Source organism: Chlamydotis macqueenii, chromosome 10 (genome assembly GCF_036417535.1).
Source record: "Chlamydotis macqueenii isolate bChlMac1 chromosome 10, bChlMac1.mat, whole genome shotgun sequence".
Taxonomy (NCBI): Eukaryota; Metazoa; Chordata; class Aves; order Otidiformes; family Otididae; genus Chlamydotis; species Chlamydotis macqueenii.
In genome coordinates, this window is record NC_141565.1 from 6,485,546 (window position 1) to 6,507,231 (window position 21,686).

The 21,686-nt window shown below is 37.3% G+C and overlaps 1 protein-coding gene across 15 annotated transcripts in view; it reads left to right on the forward strand.

The window, feature by feature from the left end:
* Positions 1–21,686, forward strand: part of PBRM1 (polybromo 1) — a 62,009-nt gene that overhangs the window by 2,272 nt on the left and 38,051 nt on the right. For 4 of the 15 annotated variants that reach the window (XR_015259615.1, XR_015259613.1, XR_015259616.1 and 1 more), the window contains exons 1-12: positions 440–525; positions 1,564–1,719; positions 2,470–2,567; positions 3,107–3,254; positions 5,944–6,087; positions 6,787–6,903; positions 7,440–7,508; positions 8,261–8,359; positions 8,588–8,673; positions 11,726–11,824; positions 13,619–13,710; positions 18,501–18,717. Coding sequence is in view for 11 of the 15 variants with exons in the window: in XM_086755990.1 (XP_086612116.1) it covers positions 487–525; positions 1,564–1,719; positions 2,470–2,567; positions 3,107–3,254; positions 5,944–6,087; positions 6,787–6,903; positions 7,440–7,508; positions 8,261–8,359; positions 8,588–8,673; positions 11,726–11,824; positions 13,619–13,710; positions 18,501–18,717 (1,364 nt within the window). In the remaining 4 variants the exon portion in view is untranslated. Of the gene's footprint in view, positions 1–431; positions 526–1,563; positions 1,720–2,469; positions 2,568–3,106; positions 3,255–5,943; positions 6,088–6,786; positions 6,904–7,439; positions 7,509–8,260; positions 8,360–8,587; positions 8,674–11,725; positions 11,825–13,618; positions 13,711–18,500; positions 18,718–21,686 lie in introns of those variants that run through there. The other 11 variants (XM_086755979.1, XM_086755987.1, XM_086755981.1 and 8 more) reach the window with 9 other exon arrangements.

Below are 21,686 nucleotides of genomic sequence, written 5' to 3' on the forward strand. Positions count from 1 at the left end.
TCTTGACCTTAAAAATTGTTTTTCTGTTGTTATTAGTGCTGTATTACTCCACATTCTGTAAGCTGGTTTTCTGGTTTTTACTCTCAGGTCAGATATCGCTTATGTTTACTCCCTGCTCTGCCTGATGAATCATTCCCTTGCAAGTGGCTGCGAAATCTGTAATCTGTATTCAGGAACATTAGAGAAATGTGTTTTTACTGTACAAATGACAGAAATGTCTAGCATTCTGTGTAGAAAATTACTTTGTAGAGTTTCTGCTAGGCTAAATAAAGTTGCCTTCTGTTTTTTTGCTTTTTTTTTTCTGTCGCTGTAATGATTCAATCTATTCTTTGATTTTATTCTTTAACTATCTATCTACTCTCAATTTTCTTCTGTCTTTCTTTCCCTTTTCTTGTCTTCCAGTTTTGACTGTACTAGCACCATTGCTGATTTGCTACTCTTAGAGTGTTACTTTCTCCCAATATCTGTACTTGGCCATCAGACACTATGAGGAGACTGGCTTTTCGAGGTGCTGGTTGTACTCTGGTAAATCTGGTAAATTATTGATTGCATGTGCACCGTTCTCTCCATATCTCTGCCTTGGGCTTTTGCTTTTCTTTATCCTAACTTAATTATTCCTGCCTCATTCATCTCATTTGTGTGCTTGAAATGAATTCTGCCTCTAACATAAATGCTCTGATGCGTTTATGTTGTGCTGCCATACCTTGTAAATCAAATGAGTGCTTCCTAGTAGAAATTCCTTGATTTGATTGGAAAACGGGTATAGACTGGGATAGATGGATCTATTCTGTCTTCAGCCTTTGAGACAGCTACAAACAAAGATATTTTTGTGATGCTGTCACTGGAAGTTGGGAAGGAGCCAACAGCTTGTTCCATAAATCACCATAGTTGTTAGATGGCAGTTATTCGTTTGTCACTGTTTGTGTTGATAAATGGAAAGCTATGGCCGAAAAAGGAGGTGGCTTTTCCTACTCCTTGATTACTGAGCCATTCATCCTACACATAAAGTGGGAGTGGTAGATCACACGATGGTCCAGACTCTTTTTTGGCTTGAATCTAAGACAAGGTATTCAGTAGCCATTTGAATTTTAGTTTGTGTTTTATTTTATTCTGGATTTTTTGATTGTTTGTTTGGGGTTTTGTTTGTTTGGTTATTGTTGTGATTTTTTTTTAATTTGACATGGAATGGCGTACTTTTACACCAGCACTGAGCACTTGTCTCTGCACAGCTCTTTCCTTTAAAACAGCGGTTCTCGCTTAGTTATCATGCATGGGATGAGGTATCAAAATGTAGATAGTTTAAGAGCGTGTCTTCGTAAGAGCTGCTAAATTAATCTTCATCGCTGAGAGCCCTAGACTTTCTGACATTACTGTCATCAGTGACTATAACACTGTAGGACTGATTTTCAAAAAGCTAGTGTTTAGATATATGGTTTAACTGATCTGCAGTATATAAAAAACATCTGTGACTCATCCTAAAGCATTGCTAGCTTCATACTTAGCTCTCACTAGAGAGTTTGGATGCAATGCCATGAGTTTAAGAACATCTCTCTTCATTTATAGAAGAAGTTGGATTCCATGGGTTCCAAGAGGCGAAGAGCTACCTCACCTTCCAGCAGCGTCAGCGGAGGAGACTTTGATGACAGCCACCACTCCACAAATATACCAGGCCCAAGCAGAAAGAGGAGGCGACTTTCTAATCTCCCAACTGTAGATCCTGTTAGTACCTTCTTATTACACATAACATTTTTGAGGGGGATACTGTATCCCTGTCTGGTACATGCTGAATTGTAAAATGAATGGTCATATGTAGCACATTGACACTGGCTCTGAATCTGTTGCTGCCTTGGCCGAGCGTTGTTTAGGATCTTGTTCAGCTTTGACTTGTTCTTGTCTCCCCAGTTTCATTTTTTCTTTCCCATCTTCCTTTTGCTGCTTTTCTTTTTTTTTTTTTCTTTTTGCTGATGATTTCAGCAGATGGAAGGATGTTGGAGAAGGAGCTGAAATTATAACATGCAGAAGTTGAGAGCTCCTTCTGAATAGCAAATGCAGAGATAGATAAGTGGGGAACAGCACAGGCAGTGATTGCTGAAGTATACAGTGTCTATGTTATGCCTTTGAGTTAGCTGTCTAATTTTAATTAATTGCAGGGCAGAAGAACCCCTGTCATTGTTTTAAATATCTATAACTCAAAGAGAATTGTACTGAATTAATTTGCATCTTGGATATTTTACTTAGAATTAACATTGAAAGAAAGCTCTCTGTGTTAAAAAAAAATTACAATTCTGCAGTACCTGGCGTACTTGTCAGACATCGTAGTAATATGTGACATCCACCAATTTCTTCACACTTCTGCTTTAGAGCACACTGTGGATTGTCAGCTTGTCTTTCTTGTTATAAGCAGGCTTTGATTTGTTACCTCCTTAAAATTTTCTCCTTTTTCATTACTTTATTGTTCTTGTATTTTAGATTGCTGTATGCCATGAACTTTACAACACCATCAGAGATTACAAAGATGAACAGGGCAGGCTCCTTTGTGAGCTTTTCATTAGGGCACCGAAGCGCAGGTAAGACCACGGTTCTAGTTAAGCCTTGAACTTGAGATTTAATCAGGGAATAAGTGGATAGTCAGCATTAATAACTGTGAAAAATTTAAGCTAAATTTGTCATAGTTTTACACCAGTGCGTGATCCGAGAATTTGCTGTGATTATTCAGTGGGACATGCTAACATTGGTGCCCTTTTTCAGTCAAAAAAGGATACACTGAATTAGTTTAAAATGTTTTCTTTTGTAACATCTGCCTAAAACATCTTTGCCTTTGACTATATATTCCATGTAAGTGATGGAATGTAATGAAGTGACCCTTGAAAATGCAGTAGGTAAAGTAAGAGACTGAATTTTATCTTTAACTCAGAAAATTGAGGATGATAACAGAACATATAATAAAGTAAGCCTACAAACAGACCACTCTCTAGATCTTTTAGCTGTAACAAAAATATGTTGTAACTTTTTTTGTTTTATTTAGTCATAGACATGTACAAACTGTAGTGCTGTGGTTTTGTTTTTACTGCTTGGAATATAATGCTTCTTTTTGTTGTTACAACAGAAATCAGCCAGATTATTATGAAGTGGTTTCTCAGCCAATTGATTTAATGAAAATCCAACAAAAGCTAAAGATGGAGGAATATGATGATGTGAATGTGCTGACTGCTGATTTTCAGCTTCTCTTTAACAACGCAAAGGCTTACTATAAGGTGAGGAAAATAGGTATAAAGGCTCAAATTCATTGTAAAAGTGCTAGAGATAGATTCAAATTCTTCCTTGGTTTGGCCGAAAAACTTCAGTTTAGCCTTTGTTCTTGGTAAAACAACAGCAGACATTGCAGATATCTGCATGTATTTCCATAAGGTTGACTGTGTATTTGTAAGATGTCCTACTATAGCAATTTTTCTGTGGAGAACTGTAAAATAATGTGGGAAGAGTCTTCGTGTAGTTTTTCAGAAGAGAGAGAAAGCAAAAATACAGGTGTAAACTGAGAAAAATATTATTCTATCAAACCCTTCCCGTTTTTCAACACAGGCTGTGTGACCTTCTGAAATAGAAAAAAGATTTTTTTTTTTTTTTTTTTTTCTGAAAAGGAAGAGTTTATCAATAACAGCAAGCATATAGTAGGAGTGTTGAATCTTTCTCTTCCATTGGCCACTTAATAATATGAAAAAAAGACGTGTTGGTTGTCATGGTCAGTGATGATAGATGGTGAGTGTATGTGATGATGTATTTCATCAAGGGTGCAACCCCCATGTGCATTCTCCCAGCCTGGGTTCCTCTTTTATATTGATGTTAATGATTTATTGCTGTTGCTGTAAGAAAGTGGGGGGGGAAATGGATTGATCTCGTTTAATGGAAGGCTATGTTAAATACATAAACCAGTTAAATTGTATGTAGTGACTGGGATAATACAGCTGATTTAAATCTGCTAATAATACCTTTCATGTATATTTTTCTCTTTGGAGATTATCCAAATGAGTGCTTTCTGAATAACCCAACCAATGTATCCAGGTGACATTTAGAAACACAATGTTTATTTTGTTTATGTTTGTGTGTGTGTCTAGCTTTTTGGAAAAAAAAAATATCAGATTTATGGATTAATGCATGTGCACATTCTGTTTACAGTAGAAAACGTACGAACATTTCCAAATTCACTGTGTACTCCTGAAACTTTGCAAGGCACTTGTCCATTAATGTTGGCTTTTTCACAGTTTCTGCATGAGGGAGAAGGGCTTTATGGCAGGAAAGAGTGATTAGAGTTTTACAAAATGTATGTTGCCTTTGCCTAAAGAATAGTGGACTCAAAATTATGTCTGTATCATAAAAATCTTGCATGTAGAGTAGAAATAGATAGCCATCCTTCTGGGTTGAAGGAATGTTGACGTTTCCAGAGAAATATGGAGTTGTGAGCTGGAGGTATGGCATACAAACGTAACCTCTTTTTTTCATCTTTTACCTTACCCACATAGTTCCAGTGACGCATATGGAACAGGGATGGCTGATTCATTGTCAAGGTCTTTATTGCAGCAGGTGTTTTACTGGCAATGCTAGATTAGAATGGAAACCTTTTGGTTTTTTAGTACTTCAGTTCAAGTCTTACACTTTTATCATCTTGCATTAATATAGAAGGAAGCAGACTAGTGGAGCAGAATACACTTTAAATCTGTTCCTCATAATTAACACCTTGTCTAATGTCTTGAGAATATTTAAGTCTAATAAGGTAAGCTTAAAAATAGTTCTCATGTTGGTTTCTCATTTGTATTACGAGCTGTCAGAGGTCGAGAGAGTGAAGTAAGAAGAGCATAATCAGCAGTAATAAGGTTACATGTCTGCAGGAATACCTGAAATAGAGATTTAGTGACAGAGGAAAGGGGAAGAAAAATATATGAGACTGGAAAAGCAGTCTTTTTTCTGGGTAACATTCTTAAGTAGTAGTGTTAATAGGCACATGCCTTTCTGTCACTACCAACTCTGTACTTACAAAAACTTAGTTTGCTGACTAATGCTTCTAGTTTTTTAAAAAAATATACCTAGATGTGTACCCAGGTGGTTAGCATGTTGTCAAATTCTTTGGAATTTCATAGTTAATGCTGAGTGTAAATCATTGCAGTACTTTCAAAGATATTGGTGCATTTATTGGCATTCTTCTTCTGTAGAAATTAATTTTCAAGTGCCACACAATGGCAGCAGTATTGGCTTAAATCACATTTTTGGCATGCTGATGCTTAGTCTATTTAAAATAGATCAGTAGTGTTACGCTTCAACAAAACCTAATGATTAGTCCAGATTCATCTAATAGGCTTGTCCAAGCCTCAACTCAAATAATTTTATTGCTGAGTTTTTCTAAAGAATTCGTAGAATCATAGAATAATTTGGGTTGGAAGGGACCTTTAAAGCCCATCCAGTCCAACCCCCCTGCCAGGAGCAGGGACATCTCCAACCAGATCAGGTTGCTCAGAGCCCCGTCCAACCTGGCCTGGAATGTTTCCAGGGATGGGGCATCCACCACCTCTCTGGGCAACCTGGGACAGTGTTCTACCACCCTCAGTGTAAAAAAATTTTTCCTTATGTCCAGTCTGGATCTACTTCCCTCTACTTTCTACCCCTTGTTCTGTCACAACAGGCCCTGCTGAAGAGTTTCTCCCCATCTTTCTCCTTAGCCCCTTTAGGTACTGGAAGACTGTGATAAGGTCTCCCTGGAGCCGACAGAGGTTGTATTTTCTAATGCTTATTGCGATTCTTAACAGCTCTGTTGAAAAACAACTGAAGCAGGAGTTTCCCAAGTTTTCTGCTATTTATTGAATGCATTTAATACCTTTCACGTAATAATTTATAAATTTCCTTCAGATAAGAGCAATCTGAATTTTGAGTAGAATGTTTGGTTTGTTCTTGCAGCCTGATTCTCCTGAATATAAAGCTGCCTGCAAGTTGTGGGAGTTGTATTTACGCACAAAAAATGAATTTGTTCAAAAAGGTGATGCTGATGAGGAAGACGAAGATGAGGAAGGACATGACAATCAAGGCGCGAATTCTGAATTAGTAAGTGTGGGCATGACAGCTGCAGTTGGAGGAAGCCATGGGTGTGTATGTCAGCTGACCCTGAGAGGAAGAGTAGCCTCCATATGTGAAAAAGAATTTTCTTAGTTAAATTATGCCCCAAAAGATAGTTCTTAACGTGTTTATTAGTTAATAATTTCACAGCGTTGTACACGTGTTTTACTTTTGCCTAGCAAAAAAAAAAGTTATGAGGTTTTCTGATACAGATAAAATGTAGTTCTGGTTTAGTTTAAACTAATATGATGTGTGCTTGATGTCAAGCCAGTGTTGAGGTTTGATGCAAGCAAGATTCATGTCTAATGACATTGTTTTCCAGCGTGTGTCCCATCCAGTTAGTGCAGCTGTTCCTGTAGTGTTGTGTAAGCCAGATAGGATGACAGGAAGTTTGGGCTTGTCTGGTTTTTGTGATGTTAGGATTCTTGTTTTCATTAATGTTGACAACCAAGTCTGTTCTAACAATATGTAATGGTTGTCTCACGGTCTGCAGTGTAAGTGTGAAATTAAAGTTTTCTCGTATGCTTTACCTAAATGCATAAACAATGCTGTTTTAAAAAGTTGCATCCATGTTTTATAGGTGTTTTTTTCTGTCTTTGAAAAGTAAATGCATGTATTTCAGTGCAACTTGAAGCACTCCACTATGGCTGCTTTTAAAACTTCATGTGATTTCATTTCTTATATTAGTCATCTCCAGCTTACCTGAAGGAAATTCTTGAACAGCTTCTTGAAGCTGTAGCTGTTGCCACAAACCCATCAGGACGCCTCATAAGTGAACTGTTTCAGAAACTTCCTTCTAAAGTGGTAAGTATTTTAATATTGGTTGTATTCTGAGTTGGAGACCTGGGCATTTATATAACTGATGTTATACATTACGATGGGCACACTTAAGGTGCAGTTCTTTGTTACTATCTCATCAATGGCAAACTCCAGCTGTTTTTAGAGCTTCCCTCCCTTCTTTGCTTCTACCCACTCATTCCCAGCCCTTCCTTGCAGCTTGATGCTTGCCCTGCGGAGTTTTTAATCTTTTTCAGTATATCTGATTTCACTGTTCTGTTTCAGGGTGTAACAAGTTTAACTAGCAAAATAAATACTCTGAAGATCATCACCATGTATTTGGCTTTCAGACAGAACTGTTCCTTTATGTCAGTTTATTGATGAATTAAAATTCCTTGTATCTGCCTTATGATCTGGCTTGCCCAAATTGAAGCTTAGTGCTCTGTTTAAGAAGCTTATGCTGTTCTTATCTGCAGTTCATCTAATAGGTCATTCTGTAAGCTATTAGAACAATAGCTTTGTGACCATTTGTAGTAATAATAGAAATTATTTTTGTTTTCCAGCAATATCCAGATTATTATGCAATAATAAAGGAGCCCATAGATCTTAAAACTATTGCCCAAAGGATACAGGTACAGTATGAGCATATTAATGCATCTGTTTAACAGTAAGCATTCTGAAATTGTTAGAAGCCAAAGTTTATGGCGCTAGGAAAGGCAACGTGATTTTCCTCTGCTACTTAAAAGTCTGCATGCTGTGCTAATTTAATGTTCTGTCCTGGGTTAATGCTGCAGAAATAGCTGTGTTGAAGATCAAGCATTGTAAACTGTGGTGTGCTGGCATTAAGCCTGAATATTTTTGGTTCCTTGATGTTTAGTGGTTTAAAGTAGTTCCTTGGCAAGTACTGCTAATATAAAACATTGAAGTATTGGTCGTGCATTTCCATCACCTACTTTTGTTCTAGTGCTATAAATAGATGTTTTGTACTGATGCATTTTTCATCTTACTTCTCCAGTTATTTGAAATATTGTTCTGTTATTCTAGCATTTTATATAATAGTGAGGCTATAGCACACAGGCTAATTGAACTAGAGAATAAAGGTAAAATAACATTTTGTCAGAACCCTTCAAAATGAAGATAATCTAATGTATTAAGTATTTTTTCAATCTTTTACTTAGCATTTGTAAGTTCTGTAAGGACTTAGCTTGTTACTTTCTATTTTGATTACTTTTTCCAGATGCTTACCTATTTTCTTTATAAATATGCTCTTGTTTTTCTATAACTGTTCCCTGTATTCTATATGAATTCCCTGTGCTTTTTGCTATTGACTTAGTTCTGCTGTCTGAAGGTTACCACTTTAACTGGTTCTGGTTTTGTTGTATAGAATGGAACTTATAAAAGCATTCATGCAATGGCCAAGGATATAGATCTTCTGGCAAAGAATGCCAAAACCTACAATGAACCTGGATCACAAGTGTTCAAGGTTAGTTTCAGTTGTTCGTGGTTTGAACACAGTGATTCTATTCAGTTTTTACAGGCTACTGTGGATGTATTTATACTTTGTTCTATGCTTCATTTCTGATCCAAAATGGTTTTATATCTAAATGTAAAAGCCACTTAATTTCTGTTTTAGATTTTTACATAGATAGAGATACTTGACTATAACATTCTTAACTTTTAACATTAAAAAAAAAAATCTTTCTATTGACAGGATGCAAATGCAATTAAAAAAATATTTAACATGAAAAAGGCTGAAATTGAACACAGTGAGTTGGCCAAGTCAAGTCTCCGAATCAGGTACTGCAAATAGAGTTCTTTTTGTAATCTCATATAAAAATCTCTATAGACAGTCCCTTAATTTTTCTGTGGAGGATATAGCGGGAAATAATTTATTGAAAACTTAGTTTATTGTTGTTTTCAAAGTTATAAATTGTAAAATAGTTTTTGGAAGGAAATTTTTAATTGAAATACTTCTGTGGTGAAATATTTCTGTGATTTACTCGATAGTGAAAAGCAATGTCAGTGGATCTTTTATAACTTAAACTGTGGCAAACTTCCAGCATATGTGTTTGTAAGTTAATAACAGAAAAGGAATAGTGAGGACCAAGGTGTATTGTTGTTCTTTACTTTATGAAAAATGCTTGATATTCTTGAAACTTGTTAGGAGCTGAAGCATAAGAGCTCGCAGTTAATCATTTATGGGCAGAAACACATAAACAAGACCTCAGGCAACAGATATTTAGAGGGAAGTCTGTATTATATACACTCTTGTTTGAAAACCATTTTCTAGCTGTGAAAAGAGGCACAGGACACTGAAGTCCTGAACTTATTAATTAGTGAAGCATAGATTTGGTCTGAACAGGCAGGTATAAAATACTGCTGATAACTCTGTTTGTTTCATGGAATGATTTTGTTTAGCAAACAGGATTTTCTTCCTGTGAAAATCCATGGTGTACAGAGAAGTGATACAGTCGTTTTCATAGAATCATGGAACGGTTTGGATTGGAAGGGGCCTTTAAAGCCCATCCAGTCCAACCGCCCTGCAGTGAGCAGGGACATTTCCAACCAGATCAGGTTGCTCAGAGCCCCTTCCAACCTGGCCTAGAATGTTTCCAGGGATGGGGCATCCACCACCTCTCTGGGCAACCTGGGCCAGTGTTTCATCACCCTCATTGTGAAAAAATTTTTCCTTGTGTCCAGTCTGAATCTGCTTCCTTCTATTTTAAAACCATCACCCCTTGTTCTGTCACAACAGGCCCTGCTGAAGAGTTTCTTCCCATCTTTCTGTAGGCCCCCTTTAGGTACTGGAAGGCCGTGATAAGGTCTCCCTGAGCCTTCTGCAGGCTGAACAGCCCCAACTCTCTCAGCCTTTCTTTATAGGAGAGGTGCTCCAGCCCTCTGATCATCTTTGTGGCCTCCTCTGGACTTGCTCCAACAAGTCTATGATGTCTGTTTTGGATATTTCTTATCTGAAATGCAATTAGATTTATTCTCACATAAACTTTTACTGATGAGTAACACTCAAAAGTAGGCTTAGATAGTATTTGCCAGTATGAGCCATATCTATAAAAATAAAACAATGTCTTGCAAGTCATCCCACTCTTTACAAGGTGGATTCTCTTTATGTATTTGAGCTGTTTACTGGTATTTGATGCTGGAAAATGACTGCTGTCATTTCCTGCAAAGGTTTGTATGGTACAACTGAAAACAATACACTCTCTTACTTTACTCAAAGGCAGTTTAAATTTTCTGTTGTCTGAAAAATATGTAGATGATGTCAATATTAAAAGTATTGCCTAGGATTACTTTGTATGAAAGAAATGGAAGTTACACAATTGATTTTTTTTTTACTATTTGATATTTTGAGACATTCAACACATATAGTGTTTTTTTTTTCTGGTTCATTTGTTCAGCATTAGCTTGCTTCCCGTGTTTGGGTGGATTGTTGGAGCATATAAAATATAAAAGCAGAGATACTGTTAGGGAATAATTTTCTTCTTAAAAGTATGTGTACTGCTAGAAGACCTTGATTCTACAGATACTGACTATACATATGTGTTTACTTTGCAGTACCTAGAATCACATATAAGCATAGAGATTTTCTATTTAAATTGTTATTTTAGTTTATTTTTCTCACTGTTTTGGCCATTGATGAAGCTTAGGATGTCACAAATGTGTGTCACGGTTAATTTTGAGGCTTAACTCTTTTTCTTAAAAATAAAGCTGTTTGCATAAGAAGGGACGACAGATAAATCACACTTATTTGTTAGTTGAATTCCTCTCTTGCACTGCCAACCCATTTCCACTTCTCAGCTACCTTATTCTAGATATTATCTTATGTAGTGTTTTCTCAGTAGACCTACAAATCATGAAGTAACCTGAATATCAGAATAATTGATGGCTCCCTTCTTTGTTTACCTAACTTGGCAAAAAAATGCCTGAAGCAGGCTACAGTAATCTTGGGCTGAGTGCAAAAAAGTTTGGGATGAGAGAAAAGTATCATGAAAACCAAACCTTCCACCTGCTGTTCTGCATTTCACTGGTTGCTTTTTTTATTGAACCATTATTCTTTGTTTGTTTCTTTCTGCTGAATCTGCACCACAGAATCATTATTTTTTTTTAATTTAAGTTCCTAACCGCTTAATTGTCTCAGAGACGGATCTCCTTTACCTGTTGGTGGTTTTGGTAAAATACCCGCCTAAGTTCATTTAGAATTAATTTTCTGTGTTTTTCTTCTCAATTTACATCTGGGGGTTTTTTTGTCATTGATAGATCAGGCTCAAATTCATCATAATGCTACTAACCTAAGTTCTACAGACATGTTGCCTCTGTGTCAAAAATCTTGCTTTTGTATCGCAGAGTTCATTGTATCCTTTGTCATACTAAATTGCTTTTTGTTGGTGCATTTAACTGTCCTCCCTTAAATAAAGTGACAAAATAAAGTCACTTGACAATATGCACTGTCAAGCGACTTGACAGTGATTTTGTTAAGTATTGATAAAACATGATTGAATCTATATGATTAGCTTTATCTGGATGATAAGGAACATTTTTTTGTCTGCTTTCACTGCTATTGTAGGCTGAGCTGTGTGCCATAGCTATTAATCCTCAGTCTAAACGTTGCCTTGCTCTGACTTTATAAACAAAATCCATTTTAATGCTGGGGCACTAAATGTATCTTGGTATTACTTTACTTTTAGCTTTAAAACATTTTATATCTGTTTCTGAACCTTCTGGCTGATCTATCAAAGTAATTCTGTAAAAAGCTTTGTCCTTGCTGCATCTTTTCTTGGGTCTAAGGTGGGCCTCTTTTTTTCCCCTTTCCTTGATTTGGCTCTTCTGCCTTAAGGACTCCATCAAATTTGACTGCTTCCAAGCTGACAGGTCCTTCCTCACAGGGTAAAGGCAGTGTTGGTGATGAGAGAAATTCTTCTAACAAATATTATCGGTAAGTAAGTTGTGGACTTAGAGGAAAGGCTGGGTTGTCATCATATGGAAATACTAAAATGTGAAATTTGGGGGACTTTTTTTTTTTTTTTTTTTTTTTTTTTACTGAGAGTGCTCTTCAATATTGACTCAGTCAAATATCTATTAAGTATAGTTTAATGAATTACTTTGCTATAATTACTCTTCCATGTTTCATTTTTGTATTTAACATTTCAAAACACCTGTAATGAAATACTCCTTATGCAATTATTTCATTAGAAATGCACTGAAGAATGATATATTAAGCTTCATGACAAAATAAAGCAGGTGGAAAAAAACGTGGAAGTATGTTGTAGACCTGGAAAAGTTATATTTGGAGGCTAAAAGAAATAATAAGTAGCACAAAATAATTAAGAGGTGGATGGTGGAAACCAATGAAAAGAAAGTATTGCTGTGGCTGTTCAGCCTGGTGAAGAGAAGCCTCCGGTGAGACCTTAGAGTGGCCTTCCAGTACCTAAAGGGGGCCTACGGTAAAGATGGGGAAAAACCCTTCAGTAGGACCTGTTCTAATAGGATGAGGCGTAATGGTTTTAAAATAGAGGGAGGTAGATTTAGATTAGAGATGAAGAAAAAAATTTTTACTGTGCGGGTGGTAGAACACTGGTGCAGGTTGCCCAGAGAGGTGGTGGATGCCCATCCCTGGAAACAATCAAGGCCAGGTTGGACGGGGCTCTGAGCAACCTGATCTGGTTGGAGATGTCCCCGCTCACTGCAGGGGGGTTGGACTGGATGGCCTTTAAAGGTGCCTTCCCACCCAAACCATTCTATGATTTGGGATGCATTTATGACAGACTTGCTGAGTAGACTGGTTTACTGGAGACTTTCTGGTTTGTTCTTTCAGTCGTCAGTTGAGAATTTTAGTACCTAGCAGAGGTCTCACATCTACAGTTCCTGTGTTCCTATCTTGAAATAGTACTACTCCTAGCTAATTCCCTGTGTGTATACTCTGAAACCGTGGTTTAACACAACAGCTGCAAGTCTTTAAGGGGTTGAGCATTTGTACAGAGTTGGCGTAATTTTAAACAACCCATCTGCTTTTTCCCAGTCTTCACTTTGCTCCCACAGGGCAAGGCTGAGCCCATTGCTGGAGTTGCCTAAAGATCTGACTTATTAAAAAAAGCAGAGGTTGTCAAGCGTAGCCTCCGGCATAGCTATGAAATGCTGTGCCCCAGGTTTTGGACAAAAGGGACGAAGAGAGATGCTGAGGAAATCTTTGTGAGACTGTAGCTAGTGTGGATGCTGATTTGCTCCACCTAGAAAGCAGAGGAAGCTGCTTCAGATACAGGCACTCTATGTGCTGAAAATGCGTAAGGTGGGGATGGGAGAATGGGGGATGATAGCATATGCAGCTTACAGTATGCTAAATTCCTTCGTGTAGGCAAATCCCTATATAACAGGATCAAATAACAAAGTTATTAACTGGGAGGGACTTGTTGTCGTCCCTCTTCTCCCTTGTAAATCAATTATTCAAGTATTCAAAAGAGGACAGAAGACAGCTAACTTGAGCTCTAGCTTTCTGAGTGTCCAGTTGTTGAGTTTGAGGGACCACCTCTTAAAATAGAGGCAGACTCATGCGTTGTTAACAGCTTCTCTTGTTAAGGGCTTCAGTCTTGCCTTGCATGGTAATGTCTCTATTCCTGATAATGTAAGTTATCAGGAGTTATCATGAGCTTCACTTGTTTACTTACACACTCTGGGTGACTGTTAATGGTTAATTTTTTTTTTTTAATGCTGCACTTTTTTTACTTTTTTATAGTAACAAAAGATCAGCCCAAGGGGATCGCTTGTCAGCAATAACCATGGCGTTGCAATATGGATCAGAAAGCGATGAGGATGCAGCTTTGGCTGGTAGGAACTGAAATGCGGTTTCTCTATTTGTTTTCTTTAATTAAAATGTTTGGAATAAGCAGGACCATAGAGCTCTTGATACATTCAAGTATCTTCATTTAAAAAATATTTCGCAGTGTTTCCAAACTCGGCATTCTCCTAAATCCAATCTCTTTTTCTTCTAAGTACAAATTTGTAAATGTACAGCTGGTAAGACAGGGTAGGCCAAACTTGCTTGTGTGTTTTGAATTTAGTGTATGTGTTTGCAAGTATACTTATCCAAGCTTTAGGAAACTGTTGCTTGTTTTTATTCCTTCTAATATGAAATAGGAGACACTGAAGAAGGCATTGGGTGCTCCTTGCAGTAAAAGAGATTTACAGTGCTGCAGCTTAGAGAAATCTCACCCACACTGGCTTGTTCTCTCTTGTGCCACTGCATCTTCTAAGTATCTGTCTCGTTTTATTTTTTTAAGGTGAAGATAATCTATGTGAGGTATAGGTATAGATAAATGCTAGAACTTAGCTTACAAATATCTGGTCTAGCCTAGCAGTCATGAAATCTTGCATGAAGGTTTGTGTTAAAATGAAAGCACATAAAAAGGCATGCCTTCATACGGCATCCTTAGTTTCCTAATAAGCGTGCTTTAGCTTTATAAGTGTATATGCCATCATGTATACATTATATCAAATATTTCAGTATTGGTCATAAAGCGTTATAGGTTGTCTTTTAAGTAAGGCTATCTTGATAGTTACATTCTCAGTAACTTCCTTGCATTCATCTCAGAGCAGGTTTCCAAAGTGTTTTTGTACACAAACCGTTGTTTTATTTTTTTGTTTATATTATTTCTGCGTTGATGTGAAATGATGCGTCTCTCTAATATGTATTTTTTTTGCATTATTTCACACCTTGTAATTGAATTGTACTCAACACTATTTTTGTGGATAGAAATGTGGTAGAATTTTTTGGATCATTTTAAATCTTGCTGCAAACAAAAAGCATTTTTATTCCTGGTTAGCCCAGAGTTCAGTTATTGCTTCAGAGCAGCTACTTTTTGGGAGGTGTGAGGAGTATTTATTAGCTTGGTTCAGCATGTTTGTTAGCTGCTATTCTTGCCAACTATAATTCTGTAAAAACTCATAGCTTTTTACATCTTTTTATGATTTAAATTATTGAAATTATTTAACCACTTTCAGGGCAACATTATTGTCATTTTCATGAGGCCTTTTGTATGCATCTGAATTTTTGCCTTGCTGCTGTTGAAGCAGCAAAATGTAATTTTTTTTTTGGCAGACCTTTGTCACCCTTAATATTTTCTATTCCTCCAGCATACTACTTGGACATCCCTGTCCTTTCAGTCTCCAGCTGAAAAGGATTTTTATTTCAACCAAGTGATCTTTTCATTAGTTGCTCTGGTATCTCATCTTTTTCCTTCCTCTAACACTCGTCAAAATAAGTGAGAACTAGGCTGCATGACTGATAATTAAGAGAACTTTCTCCTTCTCTGTATACAGAGAATGAAATCTTTATGAGCCGCTTTGATTGTAGCGGTTGCCTAAGCAACGAACAATATCTATTTCCAACTTGGAATTTATCCTCACAGTTTCAGAGGGTGTCATAGTGTGATGGAACTTATAGAAGATTGCCAGTTCAAATGTACTAGGACATGAGCAGCTTCTGTGGCTTCCTTACTCCTCACTGTAAATCTGTAAAGGCAGGCATAGATGGTAATTTTGTATTATTTGTAAGTAAGTCTTTCATTTTGTAAACAAAGCTATTTTAAAATTATTATTTCATTGAGAAATGTTTTAAGACTGGGTGCTGCTTTTTGTTTTACTAGCATTGGTCTTCAGTCAGACTTTGAGCATTCATTGTTGTCTAGGTGCTTTGGGACCACAAATGAGACAGTATCCCAAGCACAAATACAGACTGGGTGGTGAAAGGATTGCAAGCAGCCCTGAGAAGAAGGACTTGAGGATGTTGGTTGATGAGAAGCTCAACATGTGCCGGCAATGTAGAGTTGCAGCCCAGAAAGCCAACTGCATCCTGGGCTGCATCAAAAGCAGTGTGGCCAGCAGGTCAAGGGAGGTGATTCTTTCCCTCTGTTCTGCTCTTGTGAGACCCCACCTGGAATACTGCATCCAGCTCTGGGTCCCCCAACATAAGATGGACATAGACCTGCTGGAGTGAGTCCAGAGGAGACCACAAAGATGATGAGAGGGCTGGAGCACCTCTCCTATGAAGACAGGCTGAGAGAGTTGGGGCTGTTCAACCTGGAGAAGGCTCCAGGGCGCCTTACAAGAAAGTTGTAGAGGGACTTTTGACAAGGACATGTAGTGCTAGGACAAGGGTTGATGGCTTTAAACTGGAAGGGGATAGATTTAGATGAGATACAAGGAAGAAATTCTTTACTGTGAGGGTAGTGAGGCACTGGAACAGGTTGCCCAGAGAAGTTGTGGATGCCCTATCCCAGGGGCTGATTGGATGGGGCTTTGAGCGACCTGGTCTAGTGGAAGGTGTCCCTGCCCAGGGCAGGAGGGTTGGAACCACATGATCTTTAAGGTCCCTTCCAACCGAACCTGTTCTATGATTATATTAAATCACTTATCGAGTAAAGACTAATTTTCTTTCATATAGATTCAAATACTCTTCTTTCCCTCTGCTGTTTTTCTGCCTCATCATTGAGTAAGAGTACGCGTATGTGATATATGCATTTATATTTGATAATGAAGCTCAGTTCCAGTTGAAAATTAAGTGGCTTCGTCCTTTTGCAGTGAAGTCAAGTTAACATCACTCCATTATGAAGCTGTCTCTTCATTAGGAAACAGTCACTGTGGTGTGGCATGAACAGCAGAAAATACATTTTGTTTGCGACTGTTGAATGGCATGTATTTTGTGGTTATGGTTTACTGTGTTGGTTTGTTGGGGTTTTTTTTGGTTCCCCCCCCCCCCGTATCTGCTAACTGTAGTTGTGGTAACAGCTGCATGAAAGGGCCATAACTGACTTATTCCCCACGGCCAGCGTGTGCTTGGTGGGGATGTGGGGCCTGGTGCTACTCCGTAGTAAAGAATCTACAGTATTGCATGAGATTGTTTGTTTCAGAGCAAATTACAGATTTTTCTGTCTTCTGAGCTGAATAATATGTTATTTTTCAGCTCTTAAGATAACAGGTTTCATATTAGGAGAACACTATTTTCTAAATATGTAAGAATATATAATGTTTGACACATTGCTTTTAAAGAACATACACATCTTAATGAAAATGTTTATAGCTGTATTGCAATATTATGTAAACACTTTCATTTTAGTGCCTGTTTAATTTACTTAGATTTTTATTTTTGAGAGTCTTCTGTTTCTACCTGAGTTATTCTGTCCAGCTCCTGTTTTGCAGACACATAACATCTTCATTATGTGGTTGCATATCTACTGAGGTCTGCTTGTGTTTTAGCTTGCATCTAACTTGTCTGATAGGTCCCATATGCCATACGCTCACATAGATTTACGATGTCAGACTGCAGAGGAAAAAAAATAGTACCATGTTGTTATACAGTCAGAGTGTCCCCTGGCTTTGTCATCATTTCAGTATTTCTTTACTGAACTTGGCTAGAAAACTTAAACATTGCCAGCCTCCACTGAGCAATAATGAACATGCCAGCTGGAAACTTGGCGTGAGTGTTAGAGAACTGTCTTTTGTGTAACTGAGTTACCCAGTGTGTCATCCGCCAAGCTTTCTGTCAAACTTAACTCTTAAGAGGGAAAAAAAGGTAAATAATTTATCTCTAGTATGTGCAAAACCACATAGATTTTATGTTATACCTGTCAGCAAGGTAAAAATTATACCATTTGTGTTACTGAGAAGTGTAGAAGGATTGGCTGTTTATTACCTGTCCTCCTATATTTCTGTTACCAGTGTTTTTTTCATTCCTGTTTCTGTTGCTCCTGCAATGTTTCTCCTAATTTTATCTGCAGTAAATATTACTTCTTCATAGCATTTATTTCATTCATCCTAATCCTGAAGCATCATATGTGCTTCATATAGATAACTGGAAAAATTTGCTAAAAAATTTATAAATACTTTATTATAAAATGTTTGTGCTAATTATATAATAATCCTAAAATATTATTGCTCCTTCATTTTGCTACATATATTAGAGGTGCACCTTCAGGCTTCAGTGTCATTTTTTCTGCTAAACTCGATTTTTTAATTGAACTGTGATTAATATGGTCTAACGGATTACAGAAATTTTGAAGTCACCTTTTTAATTTCTATGCAAAAATTCATTTTTGATTTGGCCATTTTCATAAACTGGCTACGCACCTTTGAAAATTCCAGACATGGTTTGTCAATTCCTTTTCTTGAGTGAGCTGCTGTCAGAGAGCAGAATGGCAGTAGTTCAATATGCAAATGTATTTGGTAAAAATACTGGTGTTAATGGTTTGATGGGTAAATAAGGACATAGCTGTTACATAGGCTGTGTGTGATTGAATAGTCCTGTTATGTAGTCTCATATATGGATGCATCTCAGCACTTCTGGGTGGCAAGGGTGTATTACCAGTGACAGAACTGAAGTGTCATCTAATAAGAGAGACTGCAATACCTAGGTGAAGTGCCTTTTTGGTCAGCTTGGGGCTCATGAGATACATTTTTATTGTCCTTTTTTGAGGTATAAATCTTACTGCCAGAGAGTGGCTGAACAGCCCGAGGGGCTGCCTTTTCTTCTGGTTTAGATCTTTACCCATTTGAAAACTCAACCAAAAACCCGCTCTGAGTTGTCCTGCTGAGTTTCCCATTTTTCCTTTCTCTCTGTGCAGCTGCTGCTCGTTATGAAGAGGGAGAATCTGAAGCCGAGAGCATTACTTCCTTCATGGACACTTCTAATCCTCTTTATCAGCTTTATGATACAGTTAGAAGTTGCCGAAATAACCAGGGCCAGCTCATATCTGAACCCTTTTTCCACTTGCCCTCCAAGAAAAAGTATCCTGATTATTATCAGCAAATTAAAACACCTATTTCATTGCAGCAGATCAGGTAAGAAAACAGAATGCAGACTGCATCTGGTGGGAAACTATTCAAGGGTTTCTTTTGTTTCCAGAATCCTATTTTGTGGTCAAGTTGTCGATACCTAATGCAGTGTATACCATCTTTCTTCTACATTTGGTTGCTTCTTGTTTCCACTCAGTCTGCATCAGTCTTTTGATCATCCCTTATAGATGGCTGCTGCTTTGTTTATTTTCCATGGAGTTTAGTTTGTAATGTGTCTGAAAGGTTGCTGTATAAATAATTCTGAAGGCCAGGTGGGCAGCAGAGATGAAAGCTTCTGCGGAACCCTCCGGTATTCTCTTTCCTTGACCCTGATGGCTTGGTTACCTCTTAACTGCCGTGTTTTTTAAATTGATAGTCTTCAGCAATGTGAATCGCAGAAAGAGAGCTGTAGTTACATTCCTTTTGTCTAGGTCACAGTATAACTGTGGACAATAATTATTTTCGTTCATGATGTAGCTCATCTGGACTAAAGTGCCAAAGCAGTTACACCATTTATAAATCTGTGAGACATGAAAGGCTTGTTAACTGGCCAGGTGGCCAGGACTATATCCAGTCAGGTTTTTAATATCTCCATAGATGGAAACTCCAGGACCTTCCTGGGCAACCTTGCTGACAGTGTTACTTCATAGGTTGTGAACTTACAGGTGATAGGGATATAGAGTTGTCTCTTGGCTTTAGTATTGCAGGAGGATGGTCGTTGATGTTGAGTTTTTTAGTCAGTGTTACCCTAGACCTTCAGTGATTCTTTCAGAGCACCTTTAAGTTGGGTACAGAACAACTCCTAATAAAGAGGAGTAGTACCAGGTGATAGTAGGGAGAAACAATTGGAATTGAAGAAGTGGTACTTCAATTAAGATACAGTCCTTTAGGTTACTCATTCAGAAAGCTGAATCCAGATCTCATCCAACAGCAATCAGAATGTGAACTTGTGATTCTGTAATTCTAATTTAGTAAATTAATTGGAAGACTAGAAAGTTTTGCAGTTTTTATTCTTCCTGCTTGTCTAGTCTCTCAAAACTTTTAATTTTTTGGAAGAAGGCAAACATGCCAGAGTTGCACAAGAATATTTATAAATGACAAGCTAGTAATATTTAAGCAAAATTTGATCCAGAGTTGAAAAGCAGGACTGTTGCATGCAGACATGCTTACTTACAAGAGGATGAACTGCAGAGTTGATCTTGAGAGGACTTAATCCCAGCTTGGTTATGATTTCTGAAGCATGGTTCCTTGTCCTCCAGCCGTTGTCTTTATTAGTAAGAAGCATTGAGACATTTCACATGTTTAAGTGTCTGATATTAAAATCTAACTCTGTTGTGGTAGTCTTCACTTTATTAGATCCTCAGAGCCTAATTCTGCAAATTTGTCAGTGTGAGTTGTCACTTGGAAATAAATTATGCTGATGCCATGTACATCCAAGGGGAGAAAAAAGTCTGTTGGTCAGCATTTCTCTCCAGTGCTGCTTCTTAATTGATTTCTACACAGGACTTGCTTTTTGAGGTTTTTTTTTTTTAAATGTTCTTAATCTCTAAAGTAGTTTAGCTGAGTTGGGTGCCTTTTTCTAAGATGCAGAATTGCCTTTAGACATTATTTTTGTTTTCCATTAATCCTTTGCAAGTTTGAATCAGGTTTATATACATCTGTAATAACAGCAGTAAACAAGGAAATTACTGCTTGTTTACACATTTAATTACCCTATGTGCCTTTCCAGATTAGAATGTTCGAAAAAATTAAAACTCACTTTTGATGCTTTTGATAAATATGAGCTTGTTAGTTGAGTTTTTTTCATGTAGCCTTTCTATCCCATGTTTTCTTTAGTATTCTCTTAGTGATGTGTTAGCTTTTGTAACACCAACAAGTATTTTGTGTGCTGATGTCCTGTAATTGCTCATCAATATTTTTGTCGGACTACAAGACTTAATTACATACATTTTACTCTGTAGATTTTGCTTTCTGTACCAGAGAGTGTTCGGATTAGCTGGCGAGGAGGTAAGGTGGCCTGTAGTGCTTATTACCAGAGAGTGGCAAGAGCAGGAAGTAGACTCAGTGTTTACTTCCTCAGTATTTATGAGCCTATGCATCATATGCTGGTGGTTTAGGGCAAGACAGTCCTGAATTTAATGGGCTTTTTATTTTGTTTTTTACTTTTTTAATATGAGTCACATACACAAATAATTGTTGCTTGAGTTTTACCAAGCGGAAATGGAGGCTTGACTTTGCCTTTTCTTCATGGCAATTTAGCTGGTACCCAAACTCTTTTGCTTTTGGAGATGTGAGTTTGGTTGTTTTAGTAGTAGTAGTAGTAGTAATTTTTACTAATATAATTAAAATTATATTGGCAACTCTCATTTTTTTTTTGGAATTGCAGAGTGAGTGAAGATGACAGGAAAACTTCAATTGTCTCTTGCTTCAGTTGGAAACATTAAAAAGTAATCTAAAAAATAATGCAGAAAGGTTTGCAAGATACTGGTGATACTGAAAGTCTTAAAAAAGATACATGAACCTAAAATGATTCATTTTAAATGGCAAGAAGTAGTTTTCTTCACATCTTACATTCAGGATATTTGTCCAAAATGGTTTTTTGCTTTTCTCATCGTTGTTGAGGACACGTTAGATCTTCAGGTCTGAAATAAATGAAAAAGGAATACACGACATTTCAGTAAGGCGCATGCAGCTGCCATCTTGGCAACGTGCAGTTAGTTGGATGTTTTCTGCAAAATGTATTTCCATCATGACAGCTTTATAGACACATGTGCACTTCTCAGTAATTTTATAGGAGTTTCAGCCCTGTGCCACGTTTAATCCAACTGTGACTTCCTCATCATTGACTGACCAGTGAGGAGTCCTGTTTAACACAAGTTCAGCGTTGTTACTCTTTGTTTGCTGGTTCAGCTGTAAGGTGACATTGGCAGGTATGGTTAGAGAGTAAAAGATATTCTGTTAAATTTATTTTGTGA